General features: G+C 44.7%; 1 protein-coding gene across 2 annotated transcripts in view; it reads left to right on the forward strand.

The window, feature by feature from the left end:
• CPXM2 (carboxypeptidase X, M14 family member 2) overlaps window positions 1-27,504 on the forward strand; it is a 140,581-nt gene that overhangs the window by 73,322 nt on the left and 39,755 nt on the right. For both annotated transcript variants that reach the window (XM_060641267.3, XM_060641266.3), the window contains exons 5-6: window positions 22,410-22,494; window positions 23,453-23,603. In XM_060641267.3, the coding sequence (XP_060497250.3) occupies window positions 22,410-22,494; window positions 23,453-23,603 (236 nt within the window). The remainder of the gene's footprint in view (window positions 1-22,409; window positions 22,495-23,452; window positions 23,604-27,504) is intronic.

Genomic DNA, 27,504 nt, shown 5'->3' on the forward strand with positions numbered 1-27,504 from the left:
GTTGGGATCGTCGTGGCCTGCTGTGTGCAGCTAGGTACCGTGGCACCTTCCATTTGGCTGCTGTGGCTCCGTGGTACGAAGGGTAACATGCTGGGAAACGACTGTGTGTGGACCACAGTGGATTCTGCCTTCTACTTGGCATTGTTCCTCTCTGTCTTCTCTGATGAGTATGTACACACACACACACACACACACACACACACACAATCACAATCTGTATAGTGCATGGTGGGAGAGCCTCTGTGAAGTCTAGCCAGTGGATTCTCTGTATTTTTTTCTGAAGTCCGTTCTGAATTGTGGTCAAGGCACAGTTCAAGTCCAGAAAATGAATGTTTTCCCCTCATAGTCCTCTACCCAGAAGCTTCTGGTCTTCCTGGAATTTCTGGTGGGCGTCCAGCCATCTCAGCAGAAATTTCCAAACCATGTTTGGTAACTTTGATTTGGGGGAAAGGAGACCTTCAACTAGGAAGAGACACGATTCCTCGGGGTGCGTGTTCTCTGCCATTGGCTTGGCCTCTTCCACTCGTACTGGCAAGGTCGCAGTTGGGGGAGCGCCTGGGTGTCACTCGGCGCAAGAAGATGTCAAGTTTCATTCCAGAACAGTCATGATGAAAATAACTACCACATGTCGAGCTCCTTCAGGAGTAAGCGCATTGTGTGTGCTAACTTCGTTCCTTACTGGGCTCCTGGAAGTTAGAATTTAACAATTCACTCTTACCCAGAACTACAGGTGCCAGAGGCAGCAGAGGCTGGTACCTGGCAGAGTGAGTCTCTGAGCCCAGTTCTGTGGCCCGTTTCCAGGACGCCCTCCCAGCAGGAATTGTCGGCAGCTCTCTGCCTGCTCCCCCTTGACGCTCCAAGCTGGGCTCGGGAACGTATAACTCTCCTGGTGTGGATTTTGCTCGCTTGAAACCATCTTTCATGCCTGGTAGGAAGGTTTCTATTTTCTACCAAGACCTCTCTCTCTTTCTGGGGGGAGACTTTTCACGATGTGCTAACGCTTCAGTCCAGGCGGAGGGAGCGGTTGAGCCCGTGAGCTCTCTAAACATTTTTAAAAAGTTAAAATCTTTGCTAAGTTTCCCAAAGTCATTATTTTTCTTCTTTTTAAACAACCTTCTGATCTCCAGTTTTTCTTTAAAGTTTATTAAAAAAAAAAAAAAAAAAAAACAAAAAAAAAAAACAACATTAGCACGGCCAACAGACCAGCCAGTTGGCAATACACTTAGAACACAAGGAGGGCCATAGGAAGTTAAAAGCAAAGGGCTTTCCAATTTTACTCATATAAAATTCCACGGACTTTCTCTCCAGAGTAACATAGTAAAATGTGAACTCTTGAAAGAAAAATAAAAAAGAAGCCTTGTTTTTTAATCGTGCTTTGAGTTTGTAACTGAGATGTAAATTGGCCTCGATTCTTGCATGGTTGACGAAAATGAACCTAAACTGGGTGGAGAAATTGAGAAAGTGCCAGAGTGTAGCAGAGATGAGAAAGAGAGACGCGTGGGCATTGACTTCTTAATGAAAAAAATCACGGGTGTACTTTTAAACATCAAAGAGCATTGCTTCCAATTAAAGATCATAACGCAAGGGGCACCTGGGTGGCTCAGTCGGTTAAGTGTCCGACTCTTGATTTTGGCTCAGATCATGATAGTGTGGTTCATGAGATCGAGCCCCATGTCAGGCTCTGCACTGACAGCATGAGAACTGCTTGGAATTCTCTCTCCCTCTCCCTCCCTCTCTCTCTCTCTCTCTCTGCCCCTCCCCCTCATGTACGCGCGCGCGCGCGCGTGTGTGTGCACGCACACTTTCTCTCTCTCTCTCTTTCTCCGAAATAACTAAATAAACTAAAAAAAAACCAAATAGTAGCCTCTATCCCATACCCTTGATCCCAATTTCCTGATGTCCCCAGGCAACTGCTACTGGAACCCTTTAGCTGTCTCTTCTGTTTTATTTATCTTAATACCTGTATTTCTGAACAAATGCTTTTAGTACTTTTTCATGATTGTTTTACATTACTTATTGTCTGTCTGTCCACTTTCTACTGTGAAAGCTAAGGATGTCTCTTATTGACCTACCTTTACTGACCTGTCTCCAATGCGTGTGCATTTTCTCTGTCTCTGTGTCTCTGTCTTTCTCCTCCCATCCTCCCAAAGGAGTATCAATTTTAGCTAAATCAGTATTCAGCGTTTGCATCATGGTCATTGTTGAACTATTATTTACAGCTGGGTCACCTGATACACTATAATTATATTTCCTTTCCTCCAGCTTTTTTGCTTTTCCTGGAGGTGATAATCCCTTCTTTTTAATGGTTTTCGAGGTACCTATTACCAGTTCATTCCAAAGCTTCCTGATAGGCCCGAAAATCTCCCCTGAATACATCTGTAATATCAACAATTCAGTCTGGTCTTTTCTTCCCAGAGATCACCCTCTTGGGGTCTTCTGGCCTCTGCTGGCATCTGAATTTGATCTCCGGGCCTATGGCAAAGCCCCTTCACTGTTCCTTCTGGAATTCTCTTCACCTCCCTTCTGAGTTCTCTTCTGTGTTTCTTAGATCCCATGTCTCTCTGTTTTCCCATGGATTTTGGTGGTTCATATCTTCTGGGAATGGCACTTGGGAGGTAAAAGTTTGGATTCCTTGACTGTCGGGATAGGCATTTTTGTTGACCTTACCCTTGATCGGTGGTAGTTTGGAAATAACTTCCCCTGATAAGTTTTAACAACTTTATTGAGATGATCATTCCCATACTATATATCCCACCCATATAATAAATTCGTGGAATCGTGGTCTCATCACAACGATCAGTTATGGAGGATCTTTATCCTGAAAAGAAACCTCATACTTGTTAACCCTCACACTTTGGAAACATTTTTCCATTGCCTCTTTACCTTTAGTGTTGTAATATGGAGACGTGAGGATATTTATAAATATTTGAACTGTTTTTCCTCAATAAAGTTTTAGGGTTTTTTTTTTTCTGTATTCCTTGTGCTAAAAACTACCCAGTGTGTGCCTTGTAGCTGGCACTTGATGTGACCTTGAAATGTGGAAATCGTATTTTTTTAGTTAGGGGAAATTCCGTTTTTAGATTTTTAACGTTCATGTATTTATTTTGAGAGGGGGCAGGTAGAAGGGGCGGAGAGAGAGGGAGACGGAGAGAGAGAATCTCTAGAGAATCCATGCTGAGCACGTGGAGCCGACGTGGGGCTCGATCTCACAAAGAGTGAGGTCATGACCTGAGCCAGGATCGAGTCGGATGCTTACCCGACGGAGCCACCCAGGCGCCCCAGTTTTGGGAAATTCTAATTTTTCTTCTTTCTCCTCTTCTTCCTCCCCCCCCTCCTCCTCGCCCTTCTCTTCCTCCTGCTCATCTTCGTCTTCTTTTCCTTCTTCTCTCCATTTTTTCCTGCCACCTTTTTTGAAGCGATTATTATTTGCATGTTGAATCTCTTGCATTGACTTTTTTCTTTCCGGCTTAAATGCCAACCAATCTTCACTGGGATACGTCCTTTCACCCTCCGTATTTCGGCTTATGTACCACCTCCCCAGGAACACTTCCCCTGTCCAGCTCTAGAAAAGTCAGCCCACCCCTCCCCCTCCCCTCCCATTTATAAGCTTTCTGTGTTTCCTCTTTGAATAATGTCACAGTTGCAGTTCAGTAATTGATCGTATAGTTAGTTATGCAATCCCTGTCTTCCCCTCTAGACTAAGCTGTCCGAGGCCAAGGGCCAGGTTTGCGCTGAGACGGGCACAGTTTATAAAGACAAGTTTCGGCAGCAGAAAAACGACGTTTCTTCCGGCCGGGGCCTGTCCAGAGCGTTTGGAACAACACCGGTGTCTGTTCGTGACATGTGGCCGTCAGGCAGCTGAACGGTGTTCTGCGAAGTTGCTTCCGTGCCCACCCTCTTTGTGGGTCATGGGTTTGTTTCTGAGCCCTTCCCACTATCTCGGCAAGTAAACAGGAACACGTTGAGGGAGGTGGTATTACAGAGCAGCCATCCTGATGGGTAAAAGGTGACAAGCCCTTGAAAACTCTGTGTCGGTTGCCTCGCCAATGAATTGCCAGTGACACTTAGCCCTTTCTCAGGATGGGTTTGAACAAAGCGAATGGAGCGTTACCCTGTTGTTTTCGAGTTGTCGGATTGGGGTTTCTAAACAGCAGTACTGATGGCACCTGGGGCTGGATACCTCTTTGCTAGGGAGTCTGTCCTGTGCAGACATTTTAGAATGTTCTGTGGCATTCCTGGACTCCACCCACTAGAGGACCCTGCTGGTAGCACCCTACTTGGTACCCTGACCCCCCGTCATAACAATCAAAAATGTCTCTAGACGTTGCCATGTGTCCCCTGGGGGGGCAGAATCCCCCCTCGTTCAGACACACTGTTGTACACGCAGACATGGGGGCTTTTCACAGACAGATACACCCGGTGATACTAGCCAGGGCCAGTGGGCATCCCCCAGTGTAGGGGAGACATTCGGTGGTTGGTGGAGGGCTCAGAAGAGCACATCGAGTGTTGGGCTGGATTTGGAAGAGTTTTCGGAAGGCTCCCATGGCCGGTACGATGACCTATTTGTTTTGGCCAGTTGGGCTCACGGTGGGTAAAAAACAAAGTGAGAAGCTCTTTCTGGAAGCGGTTCTGACATTGTGTGGAAGAAGCCAAATGGTTTGAGAGACACCAGGTAACCGAAACTATGGTAAGTGGACCGCGACGTCGAACGTTGATTCGTTAGATCGGAAGGGATTTCCTGCGTGTCTGTTTGAACTCGGCTGTCCGCTTTGGGAGAGAGACGGGTGTGTTGAGGGGGGCGGTGGCTTAGATTTCTGTGGCTGCGGTTTTCTGGCCTAGCCCTCAGCTTCCCACTCACCGCACAGAATTAGGCAACCATTGTTTTATCCTGCTGGGACCGAGGTGGTAGGACGTGTCTGGACCCACAAGCCTGGGGAAGGAGGGAAGGGGTCTGGAATGAGTCTAAGAGTGGAACTAGGGTCTGAGTGGGGTTCCTGTGGTGGGCAGACGTCTTCCCACAAGAGGTCCGCGTTCTGATCCCTGGAACCTGCGAGTGTGTTACCTTAGATGGCGAAACGGACTCTGCATTGTGATGAAGTTAAGGACTTTGAGATGGAGAGAGGAGCCTGAACTCTGTGGGTGGTCTCCAGAAGCTGGGAGAGGCAGAGAAACAGATTCTCCTGTAGAGCCTCCAGTGAGGCTTCCTGTAGAGCCCAGTGAGACTTCCATCCCACAGAACTGTGAGATAATACACACATGTTGTTTTAGGCCACTACATTTGTGGGAATGTGTTCCAGCAGCCGTAGGAAATTGATACAGCTCTCAGAGTCTTCGGAGGTCAAAACAAGAATCCACGAAGCCCAGAGCAGGGCTCTTAGGAACAGGCCTTCTGGAGCAAGCACGTGGTAACCCTTGGCCTGCTAGGGTGTGCGTGTTTGTGTGTGTGCACGCGTGTGTGCGCGCACGTTTGCACCGGCCAGAGTATAGAGCCCTGCAGAAGGGAGACAATAGCCTACCGTGAGCAGAAGCCCGCATCCCAGCTTACTTGGAAGGCCTTACATCCAACTCCTTACAGCACCACCATCCGCACACATATCTATTCCAATTTAGTGCTTACATATTCCTTGTCTGGTCCTAGTATTTTTGTCGGGAGGTTTGCAAGAGGCCGGAATTATGTTTGTAGTCCATCTCCTATGTTTCTGAGTACCAGAGTTGACGTGTGTTTATATAGGAGCTCATTTACTCTTCACAGATGGAAGATGTTAGAGTGCAGGGATAATGCTGGTACGCCTTCTCTCCGCACTCAGTTTTGCTGGAAAGCACAAGGAAAAGTGTGGGATTTGGGAGACCGGGCTGCTCTGTTTCTGTTGGCTCTTCTCAAATATCCCTGTGGGGATGGTAGCGATCTCTGTTTCCTAATCCAGCTGCTTTCCTCAAGCTGCAGTGGGGAATTTGGCTGCTGGCTGGCTGGGCACTTAATTGTCTGCCCTCAGCAGGCTCAGGTTGCTTGGTGGGGCCAGTAGGGCTTTCTGACAACACTTGCCCTTGACGTTCTTGCTGCTCCTCGCCTGCTTCCAGGTACATCAGTCTGGACTGGAGGTCGTCTCCCCTGTGACAGATACGTGATTGAAGTCGCAAGATATAGCTAACCCACTCCAGCCTCCTAATCTTTGCTTTGTTGTCCCAGCCCCATTGGACCCATGGACTCACACGGACCTATGGAGTCACAAAACACAGCTGGTAACAGCTTAACTGCTTGGCTCCTGCGGAATGATTGCCAGCTTCCCAGCCTGGGTTTATACTCTCTGCCTCCCTCAGACGTAGCAAGCCGCACATTTGAGGATCACTGAACCCTTGGCTGGTTTTTTGAGTAGGACTTCATGGGGTGAAAATCACCAAATCCTATCCCTTGAGACACACTGTGTGCGTCGGGGAGCTTAAGAGCAGGAGTGGGGGTTGTGAGCTCAGGCTTCTCTGCCGGAACCTGGGGTCCAAGCACGGTTGGGACTCTCTCCAAGGGTCCTGGTTTTGAGCTTCTCTGTGTGTCTGGCTCACTGTTCTCTCTCTGTAGCCTGGCCTCTGCTTCCCCAGCTACATGATGGGGAATGGGACGGCCATCAGCACCCAAGGTTTACAACTTACAACCGCAGCTATGTCTTGATCTCAAATCCGAAATCCCAGGGAAGAATGTATTGGCCCTACTTGGGTCAAGTGTCACATGTAGGGAAATCAGCTCTGGGCACATTGTCAAGGTACGGTGATTGGCCTAGTACCCGCCATTGGGCTGTTCAGCTGTGGCCAAGGTGCTGAGTCATGCTGCCTAAAACATCTGCTCCAGAGGTCATCGTGTAGAGGGATATTGGTGAAAAGGTACCTCTTTTTTTAAATTTTTTTTTAAGTTTATTTATTTTTGACAGAGACAGAGATGGAGCATGAGTTGGGGAGGGGCAGAGAGAGAGAGGGAGACACAGGATCCGAAGCAGGCTCCAGGCTCCGGGCTGTCTGCACAGAGCCCAATGCGGGGCTCGAACTCACGAACCGCAAGATCATGACCTGGGCCGAAGTCAGATGCTTAACCGACTGAGCCACCCAGGCGCCCCGAAAAGGTACCTCTTGAAAACGATAGGGATGAATACACAAAATAATGTGTATCGACAGATATAATGATATCTGTTAGTCCGCTGCTATTTTTTGGAACACCTTCAGATATTTGAGAGTCTCATCTCTACTTATCGAGAACAGCTGATATTACATAATACTCATTAGAAGAGGTTAAGGTGGGGTGCCTGAGGGGCTCCAGTTGTCTGAGGTCTGACTCTTGATTTCGGCTCAGGTCATGATCTCACGGTTCTGAGGTTCAAGCCTTGCGTCGGGCCCTGCTCTGAGATCGAGCCTGCTTTGGATTCTCTCTCTCTCTCTCTCTCTCTCTCTCTCTCTCTCTCTCTCTGTCTGTCTCTGTCTCTGTCTCTTTCTCTCTCTCATCCTCCCCTACTCATGCTCTCTGTCTCTCTCTCAATAAATGAATAAATAAATAAATAAATAAATGAGGAAAGCTTAAGGTATAGATTTCACGCTTAGTTAATGTTTTTAAGATTCGATTTCTTAAGTTTTGAGAGTTGTGTTAGTGACTGTGCGTCAGCCTGGGTTGGTGTTTGTACAAAGTGAGATTAGTTGCAAGCGGCTGAGAAATGCTGATCATGGGCTTGAGATGTGTAAGCATTTGTGACTGAGAGCAATTGCTGTGCACAATGTACAGTTCCAGAGAACTTGTTTAAATACCAACAAACGTTTGGTGATTGAGCTGGGGATACTGAAATCCTGGAGGTTGGAGCCTACGGATGAGAGGAGTAGGACAGAGACTGACGTTTGGGAGGCGGGAACATCCCGGTGTGGAGAGACAGGAAGCAGAAGCCTGTTATGTATACAACATTCAAATAAGTATTTTAGCCGTTTCATTATGTGATATTTAATGGATACAAAGGAACGATGTAATATACGTAAGGTACTAAGCATTACAACGAAACCAACACTCACGAACCCACTTGTGCCAATAATGCTGGGATTATTTATGCGCTGTTTCCTGATCCCACGCGTGCTTCCTCCCAGAAGTGGGACCATTCTCCTTCTGAGGGTGTATCCCCCTTTGCCTTTTAAAAACCGTCTTATCGCTGTGGATCACACGTGCAAAACGACTCTCTTTCTTGCTTCGAACTTTACAAAAATGACCTTATACCTGAGGGAGCGTTAGGAACTCGTCTTTTTCCACTCAACGTCCTGCCTCAAAGATCATCCACGTTGTCACCTGTAGTGTCACTGGATCTGTGACACTGTGAGTGGTACCACTCTTCCTTAAGGTAGACGGGATTGCTCCCTTTCTGACTTTTCATTATTTTATTTTGTTATTATCTTTTCGCTCTTAAAAATAATGTCGCTCTTCTGTCTCCTGGAGCACGTGTGCAAGGAAACCTCCGGGTTCCATATTGAGGAGTGCAGTATCTGAGTTGAAAAGTATGCAAAGGTGGAGTTTAAGAGAAAAATGACACGTCGTGTTCCAGAGCGGTTATCTGCTCTTTCTTCGGTAGTGTTTTTTTTTTTTAAATTTTTTTTTTTTTTTTTTCCAACGTTTTTTTTTTTATTTATTTTTGGGACAGAGAGAGACAGAGCATGAACGGGGGAGGGGCAGAGAGAGGGAGACACAGAATCGGAAACAGGCTCCAGGCTCCGAGCCATCAGCCCAGATGCCTGACGCGGGGCTCGAACTCACAGACCGCGAGATCGTGACCTGGCTGAAGTCGGACGCTTAACCGACTGCGCCACCCAGGCGCCCCTCTTCGGTAGTGTTTTAGAGTTTCTCTACACCCTCACCAACAACTGGTATTGACTTTTGCCTTGATTTTCAATAGAAAGAGTATCATCAATCTGTAGCTTTCATCATGACCTGCATCCCCTACCACAAATAGGGTTGGCCTTCTCCTGTGTTTACTTGCCATTTCTGTTACCTTTACCATGAAATACCTGTCGTGTGTCTCCATCTTTACAGTGTGTGGTTTTTCTTTGTCTCATTGCTTTATAGAATTTAAAAACCAGGGGCGCCTGAGTGGCTCAGTTGGTTAAGCATCCGACTTCAGCTCAGGTCATGATCTCCCGGTTCGTGAGTTCGAGCCCCGCGCCGGGCTCTGTGCCGACAGCTTGGAGTCTGGAGCCTGCTTGGGATTCTGTGTCTCCCTCTCCCTCTGCCCCTCCTCCACTCTCTGTCTCTTTCTCAAAAATAAATAAGCATTAAAAAAATTTTTAAAAAAAGAATTTAAAAAATATATTCTACATATTCATCCTTATGTTAGCTAAATGTGCTCAAAATATTTTCTCCCAGCTTCAAGTTTATCTCACTGGTTTCTTTATGATGTCTTTTGAAAAGTGAAAGTTTTTAATTTGAATGGAGCTCAATTCATTTGTCTTTTATGGCTAAACTGATTGTCTTATGTATAAAATCCTTCCATACCTCTTAGTTATGAGGTAATTCTCCTATATATTCTTTAGGGTTTTTTTTTAAATTTTAAGTTTTTAAAGTAGTTTATCCATTCAGTAATGATTTTTGTGAAAGATGTGAAACATAAGGCCCCCAATTTCAATTTCTTTTAATATTGGTATCCAGTTGCCTTGAGACCATTTATTTAACAGTTCATTTATTTTCCACTGATATGAAAGACATCTCTATCAAGTTTATGTATGTGCATGGGTCTGTTTCTGGGCTCTTAGTTTTCTTCCATTTATAAAGTTGTCTATATACCCATCATTATCAGTGTCTTAATTACTAAAGCTCCTTAAAATAACTTCTAAAATCTTTTTTCTTACTGTTTTATTTATTTTTGATAGAGATTGAGAAAGAGCATGAGTGAGAGAGAGAGAGAGAGAGAGAGAGAGAGAGAGAGAATCCGAAGCAGGCTCCAGGCTCTGAGCTGTCGGCACAGAGCCCGACGCGGGGCTCGAACTCACGAACCCTGAGATCATGACCGGAACCAAAGTCGGTCGCTTAACCGACTGAGCCACCCAGGTGCCCCGGAACTTCTAATGTCTTGATAGGACAGTTCCCTCCACTGTTTCTTCTTTACGTAAAGTATCTTGATGATTTTCTTCCATGTAAATTTTAGAATCAGTTTGTCAAGTTTCTTTAATATGCTGTGGGATTTTTGGTAAGAATTGACATGTTTATAATGTTTCTTTTTGAAAAAATGTTTATTTTATTTATTTATTTTGAGAGAGAGAGAGAGAGAGAGAGAGAGAGAGAGAATGTGAGTGGGAGAAGGGCAGAGAGAGAGAGAGAGAGAGGGAGAGAGAGAATCCCAAGCAGGCTCCGAGCTGCCAGTGCAGAGCCCAATGTGGGACTCAATCCCATGAATCATGAAATGTGACCTGAAATCAAGAGGTGGACGCTCAGGTGCCCCGATTTTTCTCTCCACAAACATGTTATAGATTTCCATTTATTTATATCTTTTAAAGCGTCTTTTAATAATAAAGTTTTCTCCATAAATTTCTTACACATCTTTTGTTCATTTCATCTCTAAGTACCTTATTTTTGGCTGCTGCTATATAGAACTGTAATTAGTTTTGTATCGTAGTCTTATGTCCAGTCACCTTGCTGAACTATCTTAGCAAGTATAATAATTTTTCTAGTTTCTTTTGAATTGTTTCTTTGCAGACAGTTAAGTTCCTCGGGATTTAAATTTGCTGCTGTTTCTTTCTCACCGACAGCGTGTTCGTGTGTGTGTGTGGTTTTTAAAAATCGCGAGCTCCCATGTGATTGAATTTGGCCAAACCTCGAGAGCTTATACTGAAGACTCTTCCTCAGAGAGGATTTGCGTGTGCTCCTTTTGGGAGCCAAGCGGGCGCTACTGTTCTGAGATCATTTTGGTTCCCTTCGAGGGTCCAGGGAGAAATCCCGGGTTCAACTTCTCTAGCTTCTGTTGTCCTAGGCTTTGTGATTTGATCCCGGCACCGTTGTGCATTGTTCCCTGAGGCAGCTCTGCCCTTTTCTCTCAGTGCACAGCTCTTTTCTTTTCCTTGGAGATTTCCATTCACTCACTGGCAAGCCCACTGATAGTTAAAAACATTCATTTGTTTGAGCGGGACCAGGAGAGAGTGTGGCAAATCTCCTACAAGGTTCGGCCTGTTACTTACTTTTTGTTTTGTTTCCATTATGATTTCTGTTTTAAGGGAGGGAGCCGGCTGGAACCCAGAGGAGAGTCCCCTCTGTCTGCCCGCGGCCGGAAAGTCTTTGACACCAATATTTCTTTACTTGGGCTGCGTGGCTTTGCGTTGAAATGTGCAGTCACAGAGAATGAAATGTCAAGGTGGTTTTGGGATGTGGAAAAATCTCTCTGAGGCAAGTGGAAGAAAGCCACACAGTGCTGTGAATTTGCAAACCTGCCCCCAAGGATTAAGAGGCCAGGAAACACGGGCATTATAGTTCTGAGATCTCCAAAGCTGGCTCATCACAACGGACCTGCCACCACCGCCTCATCGCAATACTTAATCACATTCTTTTCCGATTTCCAGCTTTCCTCCCTGTCTTCCTCATTAACCTCTAAAACCCTCGAGTGAAGAGATCGTGTATAATTTACCTTGTTTTTTTTTGTTTTTTTGTTTTTCTTTCCCTGAGGTTGACGCGATATTTGTGACACAGTAGGTGCAGGAGGGGCGGGGCTTATCACATTCTACAGTGTTATCAGTGTTAACTTTCAGGCGAGATTCAATCCTACCACAGCATTATGGATTGGCAAATACCTCTTCTGGCATCCTGGATCATCAACCTTCGTAATTTTAACGAAGATTTAATTAACTAATTCTTAATTTCTTTATGGCTTTGTCAGGTTTGTTCCCCTTACTGGGGTGCAAAGGGTTAAGCTTGAGGAGGAGTCACTTTCTAGAAGCGTCTGGGGGAGCATCAGAATTATGTTTAAAGCGTAGCTGCAGTCCTGTCGTACGGCATTGGACAGCGTATTAATTCATGATAGTGTCATTCTTAAGAGCTGAGATTTATGGATCATTTACTATGTCCCAGGCCCTGTGCTCAGACCCTACGTGCCTTATTACCTCATTCAATTCTGCATTCTTTGTGCAAAGACAGAGCTGTTACCTTGTTTCACTGCTGGAGCTCGGAGGTCACATGACTCTCATACATGTCATGCCTCATAGATGGAAAAAGTAGGATTTTAGTTTGGACCCCTTGACCCTCAAAGCCTGAGGTCTTAAGCACTGTACCGAAACGTCTCTCAATCTTTAAGTTAACGTTCAACCTCCTTGTAGCTATCCTTATTATTTTCGGAAAGGTTTGCCAGCATGTCAAGTTTATATAGTTAGTAAATGACAAAGCTGGATCTGAGCTGAAGGGCTTTGCACTCGTTTCCGTACTCATATTCTTACTGTACATTTACTCAATGCCGTGACGGTAGCTGCAGATTGTGTGTATGAATAAAACAATGCCTCGGGAGCCAACAAAGTCAAATTTTGTAAGTGCCGCGGGGAAATAACGTCAACCTAGAACTGCCAGCAAAAATATCATTCATACCTGGAGACGAAATAAAGCCACGTGCAGACAATAAAAGCTGAAAACATTTATTGCCAGCATACCTGATTTAACATCAGTATCTGAGGGGGTTCTTCAAGCAGAAAAAAATGAGCCGGATGGAAACATGGAAATGCAAAAATAAATGAAGAAGAACCAGAAAGGGTCAATGAGTAGGTTTGTAAATCTTATTCGTATTATTAATATGAAACAATGGAAATTTATTAGGAGGTTCAAAAAATATATACACTAAGATGAATTAAGTATTAAATATAAATATTTAGTACACATAGTAACATTAACAATAAATAGGATTAAAAATTAAAATTGGGTTCCAAAAGAATGCAAAAGATGGGGGGGGGGGTACATGGGCTTGAAGTGTTGGATGGTCATAGTACGATCATGGAAGCAGCAGAAATTATAATTTGAATAAGACTAGTAACTTAAGGGGGTGGGAGGGAGGGGAGAGTGGCTGATGGGTATCGAGGAGGGCACCTTTTGGGATGAGCACTGGGTGTTGTATGGAAACCAATTTGACAATAAATTTCATATATTAAAAAAAAAGACTAGTGACTTAAGGATACATATTGAAATACTTAAGGTAATTATGAAAAGAATAATGTGAGTATATAACTAGTAAGTTAATAAAGAGAAAATAGAATAATAAGGATATTTGATTTATCAAATAAAAAATGCAAAAAAAAAAAAATAAAGGGGAAATGAAACCAATGGGTCAAATAGAAAACAAATAGTAAGATGGTACATATAAATCCAAATACAACATTAGTTGCATCACATTTAAATGAACTATGCATTCTCCAAGAGAAAAATAATATGATCATGTTGTACTGAAGGAGAAAAAACCTCATAAAACTGAACTATATGCTGTTTACAGGAGGCAGAGTTTATGTTTAAGGAGACAGAAGATTTTAAAAGTAAACGAATCGAAAGAAATAAAAAAATCCTATCCAAAATAAAACAAAATTAGATATCTTAATGTCAGACATAGTTGACTTTAAGGCAAGAAGCTTTGATAGAAATAAAAAAGGGACATTTTTAATCATAAAAGCCAATCTGCCAGTACTATGTGAGAGTCTTAGATCTGTATGCACTCCAAGGTTTAGAGAAGGAGAAGGAGAAACAGATAAATTCACCGTCAGGTTGATATTCTTTTACACACCTCTTTCTATAACTGATAGAATAAGCAGGCACAAAATCATTAAGTATACAGAAGATCTGAATAACACAGGACATTTGATCAGAATTTTGTATGCGGAACACTGCACATAATAATTACAGAACTGACATTGGTTTCAAGTGCTCATAGAGCATTAGCCCAAATTGACCATATACTGAGCCATGAAGGATGTCTCAACAAATGTGAAAGGATTGACGTGATTCAAAGTTTGTTCTCTGTTCATTATGGAGTTAAACTAGAAATCAGTAATAGAAAGATAACTGGGAAATCCCCCACACCTGGAAATTTAAAGTTGTACTCCTAAGGGTGCCTGGATGATTCTTGATTTTGGCTTAGGTCACGATCCCAGGATTGTGGGATCGAGCCCTGTGTCAGACTCTGCACTGAGTGTCGAGCCTGCTTGAGATTCTCTCTCCCTCTGCCCCTCTTCCTCACTCTTATGTGCTCTCTCTCTCTCAAAACAAAACAAAATAATAATAAAAATACAAAACTGTACTCCTAAACGGTCCATGATTAAAGGAGAAATCACAACTGGAATTAATATTTTGACTAAATGATAAGGAAGATATGACATATAAAAATTATGGCATGTAGCTAAAGCAGTGCTCAGAAGGAACTTTATAACCTTAAATGCATATATTAGGATTGAAGAAAGACTGAAAATTAATGATCTCAAGAAACTGTACAAAAAGAACAACACATCAAACCTAAAGAATGTACCAAGAAGAAAACAATAAAGATAAGAGTAGAAATTAATAAGATATTAGTTTGCCCCTTAGGAAATTGTTGGTAATTAACCATTTCAGTCTTGGTCATATGGTTCCTAAGATGAAACACATGGTTTTATATGGTTCTTAGTAGGAAACAAATAATAGAGAGGGTAAACGAAATCAAAAGTTGATTGTTTGTAAAGATTAATAAAATTAATAAACTCATGGCTGATTAGGAAAAGAGGGAAAAAATTAATGGCCGATATCAAAATTGCAAAGGGGAGCATCGCTAAAAATGTTACGGACGTTAGAGAGACAATAAAATGATACTAAGAACAAGTTTATGCCAATAACATTGAAAATAGCCAAAATACAGCAATTCCTCAAAAAGCACAAGTTATTAAAACTGACGGAAGAAGAAATAGAATATCAGAGTAGTCCAATATCTACTAAAAATATCAGTTCATTGTTAAATATCGTCCCACAAAAAAAAACCCAAAAAACTCTCCATTTCAGAAAGTTCGATTGAATTCTTCCAAACACTTAAGAAAGAAATGGCACTTAAAAAAATATAGAGAATGAAAACAGTGTAGCATTTCCTAAGTATGAGTTCGCATAAACCTTGTTATCAAAATCTGATGAGGACGTTACAAAAAGCAAAATTATGCAACAGTTATTTTTCATGAGCATAGATAGAAAAAATGTCAAGCAGTATATTACTAACTTGAATTCAGCGGTACGTAAAAAGGATCATACGTCACCACCAAGTGGGATTTATTCTAGGTATATACGCGTGGTTTAGCCACAGTTGTAACCAAACACTATAATTCACCACATAAACAGAACTAAGGAGAAAAATAATATGATCACCCTGATAAATGCAGAAAAGGCGTCTGAAAAATTTTATAGCCATTTGTGTTTAAAAGCAAGAAAAAGAGGCTTCATTTTAAACTAGGAATGAATAAGAGCTTCCTTAGTCTGAAAAAATAACATCTATAGAAAACCCTATGGTAGAGTGCAGTCAAGCCCCTTGCAGTGAAGGGCTCCAGGGCACATAACTGTGGAATCTACCTGGAGCTTCTGCAGTGAGTCTAAAGCTTGTGTGTGCTAACTCATTTCAAGAACTATAGTGTTTCTAATATGAAAAAAAAAAAAAAGCCCAAACAACAGGAATTGCACACTGTCCTGTTACAACATTAGAAAGTGATTTGATAGAAACTGAAAGATACTATCCGATATTTTCTGAACACGGATATGTTATGCAGCTGCAGCAACTAGCTTCCAACCCAAAGACAGTAAGTGTGAAAAATGAGTGTATCTTGATGTTTTCTTAGAACCCCGAGGCAAGTACGAAAAACACCTCCTTAGCCCTCAAACAACGAATATTGAAAAGTGAATGTAGACGGAGCCCTCTCGCAGCGTTCTCTGAGAACCCTGAGAGAGCAAGTATGAAAAATGAACGTCCGTTGATGTTGACCCTGACACAACCGACCAGCTGCGTAAGTGCCAGAAGCTGCAGACATTCAGACTTCCTTGTTATTTGAAAAATCACGAGCTCATACTTGGTTAAAATAAGAAACAAACAAACACAGGAAGAAGCTTACAGGAAACATCTTACTCAACGGTGAAACACCTAAACCTTTCTTCAGTCTCAGGAATGAGACAAGGTCATCTAGTAACACCACTTCTTTTGGCATTGAACTGGAGGTCCTAGCCAGTGAAATAAATAAGGCAAGAAAAAGAATAATCGGCCTGACAGTGGGAAATAAAGAAGCAGAGCTGTCATAATGTTCAGAAGACATGATCATGGCCTTAAAAGCATCCAAAGGAGATGGCACCTGGGCGGCTCCATTGGTTAAGCACCTGTTTTGGTTTTTTTTTCTTCTAATTAAAAAAAAAAATTAATGTTATTTATTTTTGAGAGAGTGACAGAGACAGAGCATGAGTGGGGGAGGGGCAGAGAAAGAGGGAGACACAGAATCTGAAGCAGGCTCTGGGCTCAGAGCCGTCAGCACAGAGCCCGACGCAGGGCTCGAACCCGCGAACCGTGAGATCATGACCCGAGCCCAAGTCAGACACCCAACCGACTGAGCCACCCAGGCGCCCCTATTTTTTTAATTTTTTTAAAAAACATTTATTCATTTTTGAGAGACATGGGCAGAGTGCAAGCAGGGGAGGGGCAGAGAGAGAGGGAGATGCAGAATCCGAAGCAGGCTCCAGGCTCCGAGCTGTCAGCACAGAGCCCGACGTGGGGCTGGAACTTAGAGACCATGAGACCATGACCTGACCTGAAGTCGGACACTTAACTGACTGAGCTACCCAGGCGCCCCTGATTTTTTTTAATGTTTATGTATTTATGTTTGTAATTTATGTTTATAATGTTTATAATATTTATTTATTTAGAGAGGGAGGGTGGGCAGGGGAGGGGCAGAGAGAGAGGAGAGAGAGAATCCCAAGTAGGCTCTGCACTGACTGCATGGACCTGAGCCAAAATCGAGAGTCAGCAAACGTCTGACTCTCGATTTCAGCTTGGGTCTTGACCTCAGGGTTATGAGTTCAAGCCCTGCATTGGGCTCCAGGCTGAGTGTGAAGTGTGTATATACACACACACACACACACACACACACAAAGGAATCCCTATTAGACTATTAGAATGAATGAATTAGCAAAGTAACTGGGTACAAAATCAATACACAAGAAGCATTTGTACCTCTACCTATTAGCAACAAACAAGGAGAAAATAGAATTTAAGGTAATATCATTTATAAAATTATGGAAAACATCAACTACCTAGGGGTAAGTCCAACGAAAGATAAGTAAAGCAAGACCTAAATAAATAGAGGGAATTACCATGTTTATGGATTAGAAGATGTAACATTGAGAAATGTTGATTCCCTCAAAACTGACCTATGTATTTAGTGCCATCCCAATTAAAATCCAAAGGTCTTTGTTTTGGAAATTGTAAGGTGATTCTAGAATTTATATATGAGAGCACAAAGGGCTAAGAATAGTCAAGGGAACTGTAAAAAGTAAAAACAGAGTGGGAAAATGTACACTACCAGATATAAAGACTTACTATAAAGTTATACAAATCAAGACAGGATGGGTTTAGTACCAGATAGGAAATAGGCCAATGGAACAGAATCAAGAAACACACCCACCCATATACTATTTCATGATCTATAGCAAATGTGTCACTAAGGCACGGTAGGAAAATAATCATATAAGTGGTTCTAGGTAAGTTGGAAGCCCTGATAGAAAAAAAAAAAAAAAAAAGTCTATCTTGACCCCTACCTCACACCAAACAGTCATCATCTCTGTATGGCGTGCAGATCTAAATGTAAGAGGTAAAGCAATGAAGCTTTTGGAAGAAAGCATAGGAGACAATCTTTATGATCTTGGAGTAGGCAAAAATTTATTGAAAAAGGCACAAATACTGGAAACAGTAAAGAAAGAAAAAAGATTAATTTGACTATGTAAAGATTAAGAAACTCTACCAAAAGCTACCACAAAGAGAATGAAAAAGAGAATGCAAGCTGTAGAAGATAGTAGCAATCCATATGTTCAACAAAAAACTCCCATCTAGGATATAGAAAGAGGGGCTCAATTGGTTAAGTGTCCAGTTCGTGATTCCGGCTCAGGTCTTGGTCTCTTGGTCTCAGAGTTGTGAGTTTGAGCCCTGTATTGGGCTCCATGCTGGATGTGAAGCCTACATTAAAAAAAAACAAAGAATACATAAGGAGCTCTTACCAATCAAAATGAGAAAGAGCTTAATTAAAAGGGAATAATTGAATAAGCATTTCGCGGAAAGTGATATTCAGATGCCCAATAAACATACAACATGTCGAAGTTCATTAGTCATCCAGGAAATTAAAATAAAAACCACAGTGAAGTAACAGGACACAGCCTTCAGAATGGCTAAAATGAAAAAGAAAGGTAATACCAAGTGCTGACAAGAATGCAGAGCAACCAGAACTCTCCTACTTTGCTGGTTGGCGTATAAATAGAGAGCTAATTTGGAAAACTACTACTGCTGAACACACCTATGCCCTGGGACCCTGCAATCCAGCAATCCCATTTCTAATTATACACCAAGCAGAACTTTGTATAAATTCACCAAAGATACATGCAAGAATATTTACAGAACCACCGTTCATAGTGTCCCAAAGTGGAAACTACTCAGATGCTCCATAGCAATAAAATGGACAAAGTGTCCGTCCTCTGAGCGGAATACTAGACAGCAGTGAGAATGAAAAAAATCATAATATGGGCAGTAGTATGAATTGTCAAAGGCCGTGCTAAGCCCAAGACAGAATGGAAGGCTGTTTATTCACAAACCTGTGGCAGGGGGACCTCTGCCATCACTTCTGTTTCAGCGGGAGTTCAAAGGGGGTAGGAGGGAGAGCCAGTTTCATAGAGGAAACGAGAGACGCTAAGGTAGCCTCTGATTTCCAAGTGTGCTGTTAATAAGGTGGAAGTTTTGCAAGACTTTCTAATTGTTCTCGAGGTACTTTTGACCATTCTTGATGGACAGCAAGGGGGCTGGCTCCCTACTGCTTGGCAGAGGAAGGGGCACCCCCACCAAGTGGCCCGCAAAGCCCACCCAGTCCCAGTTGTCCTGCCCTGATGCTCATTCTGCCCTCCAGGAACATCGGCTTCCTTTTGCATCCTCTGAAGTGCCATAGTCTCTTCTTCCTCCATCTCTGAGACGCTTATACTTCAGTGGGAGGTAAAGACACCGTCAGGAAATTCTAGAAAGGGATATAAAAGTGTAAGTGGAATTAAACCATGAAAGAAAGGAACATATGAGAAAAGAAATTGGCTAGATTGCAGGATGAGGGCTGGCTTATCTGATATGGTTTGAAGTCTGAATAATTTAGAGGCAGACAGGATGGTAGAGGAAGAAGATGGAAACAGTATGTGCAAAGGCCCTGAGGCAAGAGAGAGTGTAGTCGCTATCAGGAATTGAAAGAAAGAGCACACAAAGCAAAAGGTAAGCAAGAGGCTTCTAGAAAGTCATGAGGATTGGGACTTTACCAGCAAAGAGTGGTATTTGAACCAGGTGGTGACATGATAATACTTCATTAGAAAAGCCAGTCTCTGACTGCAGGATAGATGGGGAGGCAGTTTCAATGCCAAGAGACCAGGTGGAGGGAAATGCAACGGTCCTGGCCAGAGAGAATGGGCTGGGGTGGTGGCAGTGAGGTTGGAGAGAGTTGGAGAGATTCTAGAAAACAACCCGGGAGGTGAAACTGGCAGAACTTGGTGATGGTCTGAGTGGAGGTGGGCAGGTGGGGGAGAGAGAGTGGGGCGCCACAGAGGACCCAGGGATTTTGTTCCCCTGCGGGGATACCAGTACCTTCTCTAAGGCAGAGGCTCGGTCTGGCCCAGGTTGGGGCTCAGAGCGGAGACATGTATCAGTCGGTTGGGGCGAGGTCAATTTCAGGTGGGGCATGAGAAGTGCCAGACAGAACAAATGATGTCAGACAGAACAAATGATGGAGGTCTGCGGTCCAGAGGAGAGGTCAGAGCCACGTAAACAATTAATTGCCCTTCAAACATAAATAGCGGATTTGTCCACATTTGTTTCAAGTTTGAGAAATTGTTACTTGGTTTTCATTTGCTTCTTTCTCCCCTTTTGTTTGCAGAGCTTTTTAATTTTTCTTTCTGCCCCTCTCTTATTTGTATGTCTTTTTTTTCAATTAAATGTTTATTTATTTTGAGAGAGTGTGCATGCAAACGGAGGAGAAGCAGAGAGAGAGAGAGAGAGAGAGAGAGAGGGAGAAAGAGAATCCCAAGCAGGCTCCACGCTGTCAGCACAGAGCCCGACGTGGGGCTTGATCCCATGAACTATGAGATCATGACCGAAGCTGAAATCAGGAGTCGAATGCTTCACCGGCTGAGCCACCCAGGCGTCCCTTGTGTGTTTCTTTTGACTCAGAGGCTTCCTAAGGCCACCACCTCCGTCTCTGTAGATGGGATGCGCCCTTCACCCCTGCGGGCTGCCTTGCCGTGTCACTGTGGGGGTGTTAGTAGCAGACAGACAGATAACAAAAGGGGCTGCAGTTGCAAGGCCTTTGGAGGTTATTTGAATGTGGGAAACGGGTTGCTGTTTCGGGCAAGGCTATTTTCCAGCGCAAAAGACCTGAGCTGTGCCGAGGTGCCTTTCAGAAGACGTGCCTGGTGCATCTCAATCTGCAGGCGTGGGCTCAGCCTTCACCCTCCCCGGGGGTGGGGGGGACAGGTTGTTGGACAGCTTCTGGCTTCCGGCAGGTATTCAGACGAAGCTGGTGAGGAGGACAGAAGGGGAGAGAGAAGGCTGGAGGGGAGGGTTTGTTTCCAAGCACGAATGAAAGCACCTAGGAGTGATTTTCACAAGTCAGATGAGCCAGAATGAATAGACGCAGCACATCTTTCTACATGAACTTTACTAGGCAGCACTGATCCAGAAACTCCGAACCGTAGCGGGATATACCTGGTCCTGAGTCCAGGCGGATTTCACAGGAGGAAAAGAAGGGCTCCGAGGGCTTCACCTGGAGGAATGTTCCAGAGGATCACTACATTGGTGTTTAGTTCCAGTATTTTAAAAATTAAAAAGGACGGTGCTCAGAAAGAATCTTCCGTATCGATTAACAACGAATGTTATAAACGACTGAGGCTCGAGGGAAAAAGATGTGTTTTCCACACGAAGGTGGTTGTTTCGCATGGTCTATCGGGTTGACCCCCACTGTGGGAAGTCCATTCATGGGCGTTGTCACCTCTGTGATCTCTGTGCAGTGGGGGGGGGGTGGGGGGGTGGTGGTGATGGTGGGTCTGGCTTTGGGCCCAGCTGTCACTGGATCATTGCTGGGGGTGGAGGGACAGCCAAGGAGAAGCCCAGCGTCTCTTAGTCAGACTGTTAGGTTTGCGGTTCGTGGCATCTAGTGTGTTCTGTTCCCAAGTCATTTTCCAAAGGAAATTTCTAGAGGGACTTGGCACTTTTTACTGAGGTTGTTTTTCCACGTGGAACTCGACTATTGTGTGTGATGTAATGTGCAGAATCAACAAATACGTAAACGCTTGTGTCTTTATGTGTGATCAACAGATAGAGCTGAGCAGAGACCAGGCACTCTCCTAAGTGTTTAAGGAGTATTAAACCATCGAAGGCTCACGTTCATCCTTTACTCTTGGTGCTTATAAGACCCTCTTTTTACAGATGAGTCAGCAGTGGCACAGACGGGTCGGTTAGCCGGCCGAGGCCACAGGGAGCGTGAGCAGTGGGGCCAGGGTGTGAAACAGCGTCTTCCACCTCTGGGACCTGCTGTTGGCCCTCGAACCATGCAGGGGTTAGGGGTGCCGACACCCTGTGTCGTCAAAAATCTGGGTATAACTTCTGGCTGTCTAAAAACTTAACCACTGGGGCATCTGGCTGGCTCAGTCGGTGAAGCGTCCGACTCTTGATTTCAGCTCAGGTCACGATCTCGTGGTTTGTGAGTTTGAGCCCCGAGCTGACAGCACAGAATTTGCTTGGGATTCTCTGTCTCCTTCTCTCTCTCGCCTTCCCCTACTCTCTCTCTCTCAAATAAACATTTAAAAATGAAAAAAGAAAAAAAAAAAACAACAACTTAACAGCTTACTGTTTTACTGTTGACCAGAAGGAAGCCTTACTGTTAACATAAATAGTCAATTAACACATATTTTGTATGATACACGTATTATATGCTGTATTCTTACAATAAAATAAGCTAGAGAAAAGAAAACGTTCTTAGAAAATCTAAGAAGAGAACATACATTTACAGTACTGAACTGGATTGAAAAAAATCCGCGTAGAAGTGTGCCCGTGCCGTTCATAACCGTGTCGTTCAGGGGCTAACTGCACTTCCCTCATTGCTACACCTCTACGGGGAATAGGTGCACCTTTTACAACGTGTAGTCCCAGTGACGTTTTATTTTCTCTTAGGAGCGACTGGGTGACCTCCTACAAGGTCATGGTGAGCAATGACAGCCACACGTGGGTCACTGTTAAGAATGGATCGGGAGACATGGTGAGTTTCCTCTTCCCTCTGTGCGCGCCCTTGGTGTCCGGCCGTGCGGGTGTGTGCGGAGAGAGGCAGTGGGTGCCCCCTCACTGTCCGCGGGTTCCGTGTCAACTCACGCCGATGACGGGTAGCGCCCCTCTCGGCCGTGCCCCGAAGCTCAGTGCCAGGTGGCCCATTTAGAGGTAATGTGCGATCCCAGCTGCTGGGACGCAGTGTCTTCCACAGCTCCCAGGTCAGCCTTGGGAGACTGGTGGCACGTGCAGTATGCTGGGGTCCCTCACAGCGGCTCAGTGACAGCAGTTCCCCAGCCTCTTCAGTGACCCCCATCTTTGCGCTCCGTGATCCGCTCCAGATCCGCCGGTTCTGACCATGCCACCCTCTTCCTCCGGTTCTCAGGCGCGTCCTTCCTAACGTGGTGTCCACAGTCTTAGATAAGCTGACGGCAGCCTCCGGTTTCAACCTTCTTTCTCGTTCTTACCCCCTGCACACGCTCCTCCTGTGTTCCAGTGGCAGTGAGCTAGCTACTCTGCTCTTTCTGAATCCCACCTCTGGGCTTCTCCAGTCATTGCTGCTGCTTTTCTCTAGAATCCCTGCCGTCCCTACAGATCTAAATAGTTTGCCTTCGAGGACAGTTCACACGCCACCTGCTCCCTGAAGCTCTGTCTGGTCCTTCCCTTCTTCTGAAATCCCAGAGCTCCGTGGCTATCCCTCTGTCATGGCACTAAGAGCTTTCGCCTGGATTATCTAACTATTACCTCCTCCTTTTCTCCCCGCTGCCCCAGGAGATTGGGGGCGTCCTGAGGGCAGGGTCTACGCCTGATTCATTTCTCTTCTCCCTTCAATGCCCAGCACATATTGGGCGTGTCTCAGTAAAGTCTTTTGGAGTGAATAGTTTACTGACCCTTTTATCCCTTGGCAATCAGGCTCTGAAAGATCCTCCCTTTTCCCCCTCATGCATAAATAGATATTTGAAGGAAACAGTGAAAAAGAGATCCCTGTTCTCAACGAGCTGCCCGTCCCCATGGTGGCCCGCTACATCCGCATAAATCCACGGTCCTGGTTCGACAACGGGAGCATCTGTATGAGGATGGAGATCCTGGGCTGTCCGCTGCCAGGTGGGCTTGCTTTTCCGTATTTGCTGCAGGTGGGGTGCTGGTGGAGAACGGGTGCCTGGCCAAGGTGACTACAGACGTGCCAAGCAATCTTTTTCTCGTGTAAAAAAAAAAATATACATATATATATATATATATATATATATATATATATACATATATACCACACCTATTGAAGAATGTTTAGAAAACAGAGCAAAGCAGAAAGGAAGTAAATGAAAATCTCCCATAACCCTCCTCAGAAACACCACGGATATTTGGGGGGTAGTAGCAAATGGACGTGCCAGCTGTGCTTTGCCGACTGGGATTTTAAGATGATGCATGTTTCAAGGTTGAAAATTCACTCAACACCACCACTCAGAAGCAAGCAAAAGAAAAAAACTAGAGCGAATTTCTGGTGGCATGTTTCCTTGTCTTTGAGTGTTCCTGCTACTCTTCCTCTACCCAGACCGTGGGTGGGTTCGTGTGACCGTGTATGTCGCCTCTTTTCGGTTGAAGTCGCTTTGCTTGGGTGCCTGTGTCTTGGGGTAAACGCTTGTCCCTTGAGGTCGTTGTATTCCCCGTGGCCTGTTTTCACACGGTGGCATCTGGGTGTGACCTCAGGGTGGCAGGAAGAGGCGGGCTTGAATTCACACATGTCGTCTGGATCCTTGCTGGTACCTGCTCTGGACAGGCTGATCTGGTCTGGCTCATGACCGGCTCCGTCTGGCCTTTCAGAACTTGTGAGTTTGTGCCCATGGGAAGCCTTGTGGATGGCAGCCCCTTCATCCTGACTGGACATCTCCAGGGAAGGAAGTGGGCTCCTAGAACGTTACTAAGGCTCTTCATTAGGGCCTGTAGGAATTTCCACATCCCTGTCCACCTGCAGGCGGTCCCTAGGATGCAAAGTGTTCAGCTTTGGGTTCTAGCTTTCCTTACCATTCTTGCCCAACAAGAGAGTGAGGGCTTGCCACTTCTGGGGTTCCCCTACTTGGAGGAAGTGAACCACCAGCTCTGATGTTCTCAGGTGTTACAGTGGCCATCAGGCCATTTCTGTCGCCATCCAGCCCCCCACCGTGAACTTACATTTGCTGTGTTTTCAAAGCATGTTTAATGTCACTTATTGCCTTTCTCTCAATCCCATAATATCCACGTTCTTGCTTCGCCAAGGATGAATGTTTAGAATACAAACTCTGCATTGGTGAGAGAGATGGGCCTCTCTACCTACCTACTCACACTTGCACCAGACAGATTCTTTGTTATATATTGGTACTTACTAGATCGTGAAGCCTTTTTTATGTCATTAAGACCATTAGAGACCATCTGTCTTGTGAATGCGTCGTCTAGTCTGTTGACCACGTCCTGTTTTTAGTCTGCCTTGCAGTTGGGTGTTCAGTTTTGTTCCCAGTGTTTTGGTTCCATAAAGAACCGCACAAGGAATGTCTTTGTTTCTGGGCCCTTGTGTGCTTCCACGATTATTTATTCGTCTAAATTACAGGATCATTCAATTTATAGGACTGGCGTTTAACATTAGGTTACGGTAAACAGGATCGCTGGCTCCAAGGGCGTGTGCATTTTCAAGGCTGATCCAGAGAGGATGTTCGAGGCCAGCCCGGTTTGGGACCTGGGCCTCCTATGGGGCTGGTTTCTGCTGGAGTTGCAATCATAGGTCCCGTGTGCTGCGGCCCAGGGCCTCTAGGCTTTCTGGAATGCGCAGACTGGAGACACAGATGCAGGAGGGTATGTGAGCGGTCCTGTGTGCTCCTGTGTCGCTCGGCACAGCTTCAGTCTGCTTGCTTTAAAGAGAAGGTCCCGGTGTCTGTCTGTGGGCAGGAATTCATCCGTTGTTGGTAAGGGGCAAAGGGCATCCTGTGAGAGTCTCATGAAATAAATATTTCCCTGTGAAGTTATTCTTGGGATGTGTGTGTGTTTGAAGATAGGTCCATGGGGCAACTTAAACACAAAGACAGAGTTAACAGTGTGAATTCCAGGTGGGTTTCAAGTGCAGACTTGGAATGGGGCTCTTTTCCCACCCCAAATATTTAGGGCCATCTTTCTTCTCACAGCTACTTAGCAGTCTGCCCAGAGGGGAGCTGGCCTTTGTGACGCCACGTGGTGGTGGTCACATCTGAGGGGCTGGGGCCGCGCAGGGGCCCCCAAGTCCACGTGGGCAAGTGAACCTTGCTCACTGCCCTGTGGTTGGCACGGTCCCTTTGTGCAAGTTCACGAGGCCAAAGGCAGAGATTACCGAACCGACTCAGCCGCTCAGACCTAAGGTGACTTTGTGGTCTGAATGCAACCGCCCGGAGCCTGTTTTTCCTGGAACTCTTATTTATGAAAAATTCATTTACCTTTGCTTCTGCTCTCTTTGTTCTGTTCTTACCATCCTCCTGTGAACCCTCAGGTCGGGGCAGAGGAAGGTGGTGATTCTTTTCAAGTCTGTCATGAGTAATGTTTCCAGAAACTTTTGAACTGGAAAATGAATTACTGCATGCCATAGTCTATTAATAGGATTTTTAAAGCTCAGAACTAAAAGAAAATGGAGACAGTTGTTTATGGTTACAGTTTCAGTTTTGCAAGATGAGAAGGTTCTAGAGATCTGTCTTACAACAATGCAGATATGTTTAACACTACTCAAATGTGCCCTTAAAAACGCTCAGGATGGTGAATTATGTAAGTCTTTTACCACAATTAAATTTTTTTAATGTAAAAAATATTTTATTCTTTTTTATTTCTTTATTTTTTTTTTTAAGTTTATTTTTTGAGAGAGAGAGAGAGAGAGCATGAGTGGAGAAGGGGCAGAGAGAGAGAGGGACAGAGGATCTGAAGCGGGCTCCATGCTGACAGCGGAGAGCCCGATGCGGGGCTTGAACCCACACACTGGCGAGATCATGACCTGAGCCAAAGTCAGATGCTTAACCGACTGAGCCACCCAGGTGCCCGTATTCTTTTTTATTTTTATTTGAGCATAGTTGACACACAATGTGACATTAGTTTCAGGTGTACAATGTAGCGATTTGATAAGTTTATATGTTATGCTGTGCTCACTCCGAGTATAGCTGTCGTCTGTCACCGTAAACACTGTTGTGGTATCATCGACTATATCCCCTAGGCTTATGCCTTTTATTCCCATGGAAATCCTATGGTATGTATCTTTCTCCGATGGACTTATTTCCCTTAGCATAATGCATTCTAGGTGGTTCATTTTTTTAAGACGTTAAAAAGAAAGTCCTCTTCCCCACATTTGAATGGTCTCGTCCATTTTGGATGAGTACGCATAAAGATCTGTGCATGCCGGAAGCTGGGGAGAGCCTAGGAAGATACATTTTTAACCGTGAATGTTTCAGGTTAAGACACGCTCTGGCTGGGGCACCTGGTTGGCTCTGTCACTTAAGCGTCCGACTTCGGCTCAGGTCATGATCTCACAGTTCGTGAGTTCGAGCCCCGCGTCGGGCTCCTTGCTGACAGCTCAGAGCCTGGAGCCTGCTTCGGATTCTGTGTCTCTCTCTGTCTCTCTCTGCCCCTCCATCACTCACACTCTGTCTCTCTCTCTGAAAAATAAACATAAAAAAAAAAAAGGCACATGCTGGTTGACTTCAAGATCCGTGTGGGGGCACCTGGGGGTCATGATCTTGTGCTTTTGTGAGATCGAGCCCCTCATCAGGCTCTGTGCTGACAGTGCAGAGCCTGCTTGGGATTCTCTCCCTCTCTCTCTCTTCCCCTGCCCCCCTTGTGCTCTCTCTCTCTCAAAAAAAGAAAATAAAAGATCACAGTGTTGGTGGTGTTCAGCTATTTGGTTACTGCAAACAATACTGCCATGGGTAGAATCTGTTTCTGAAAAGGGCCCCATCGCTCTGCACACAATTTCCCTGCAGGGCAACAGGACCGTGGCCAGGATGCCGGGAAGTGACTTTCAGGGCCGGGG

Source organism: Panthera onca, chromosome D2 (genome assembly GCF_046562875.1).
Source record: "Panthera onca isolate mPanOnc1 chromosome D2, mPanOnc1 haplotype 2, whole genome shotgun sequence".
Lineage (NCBI taxonomy): Eukaryota > Metazoa > Chordata > Mammalia > Carnivora > Felidae > Panthera > Panthera onca.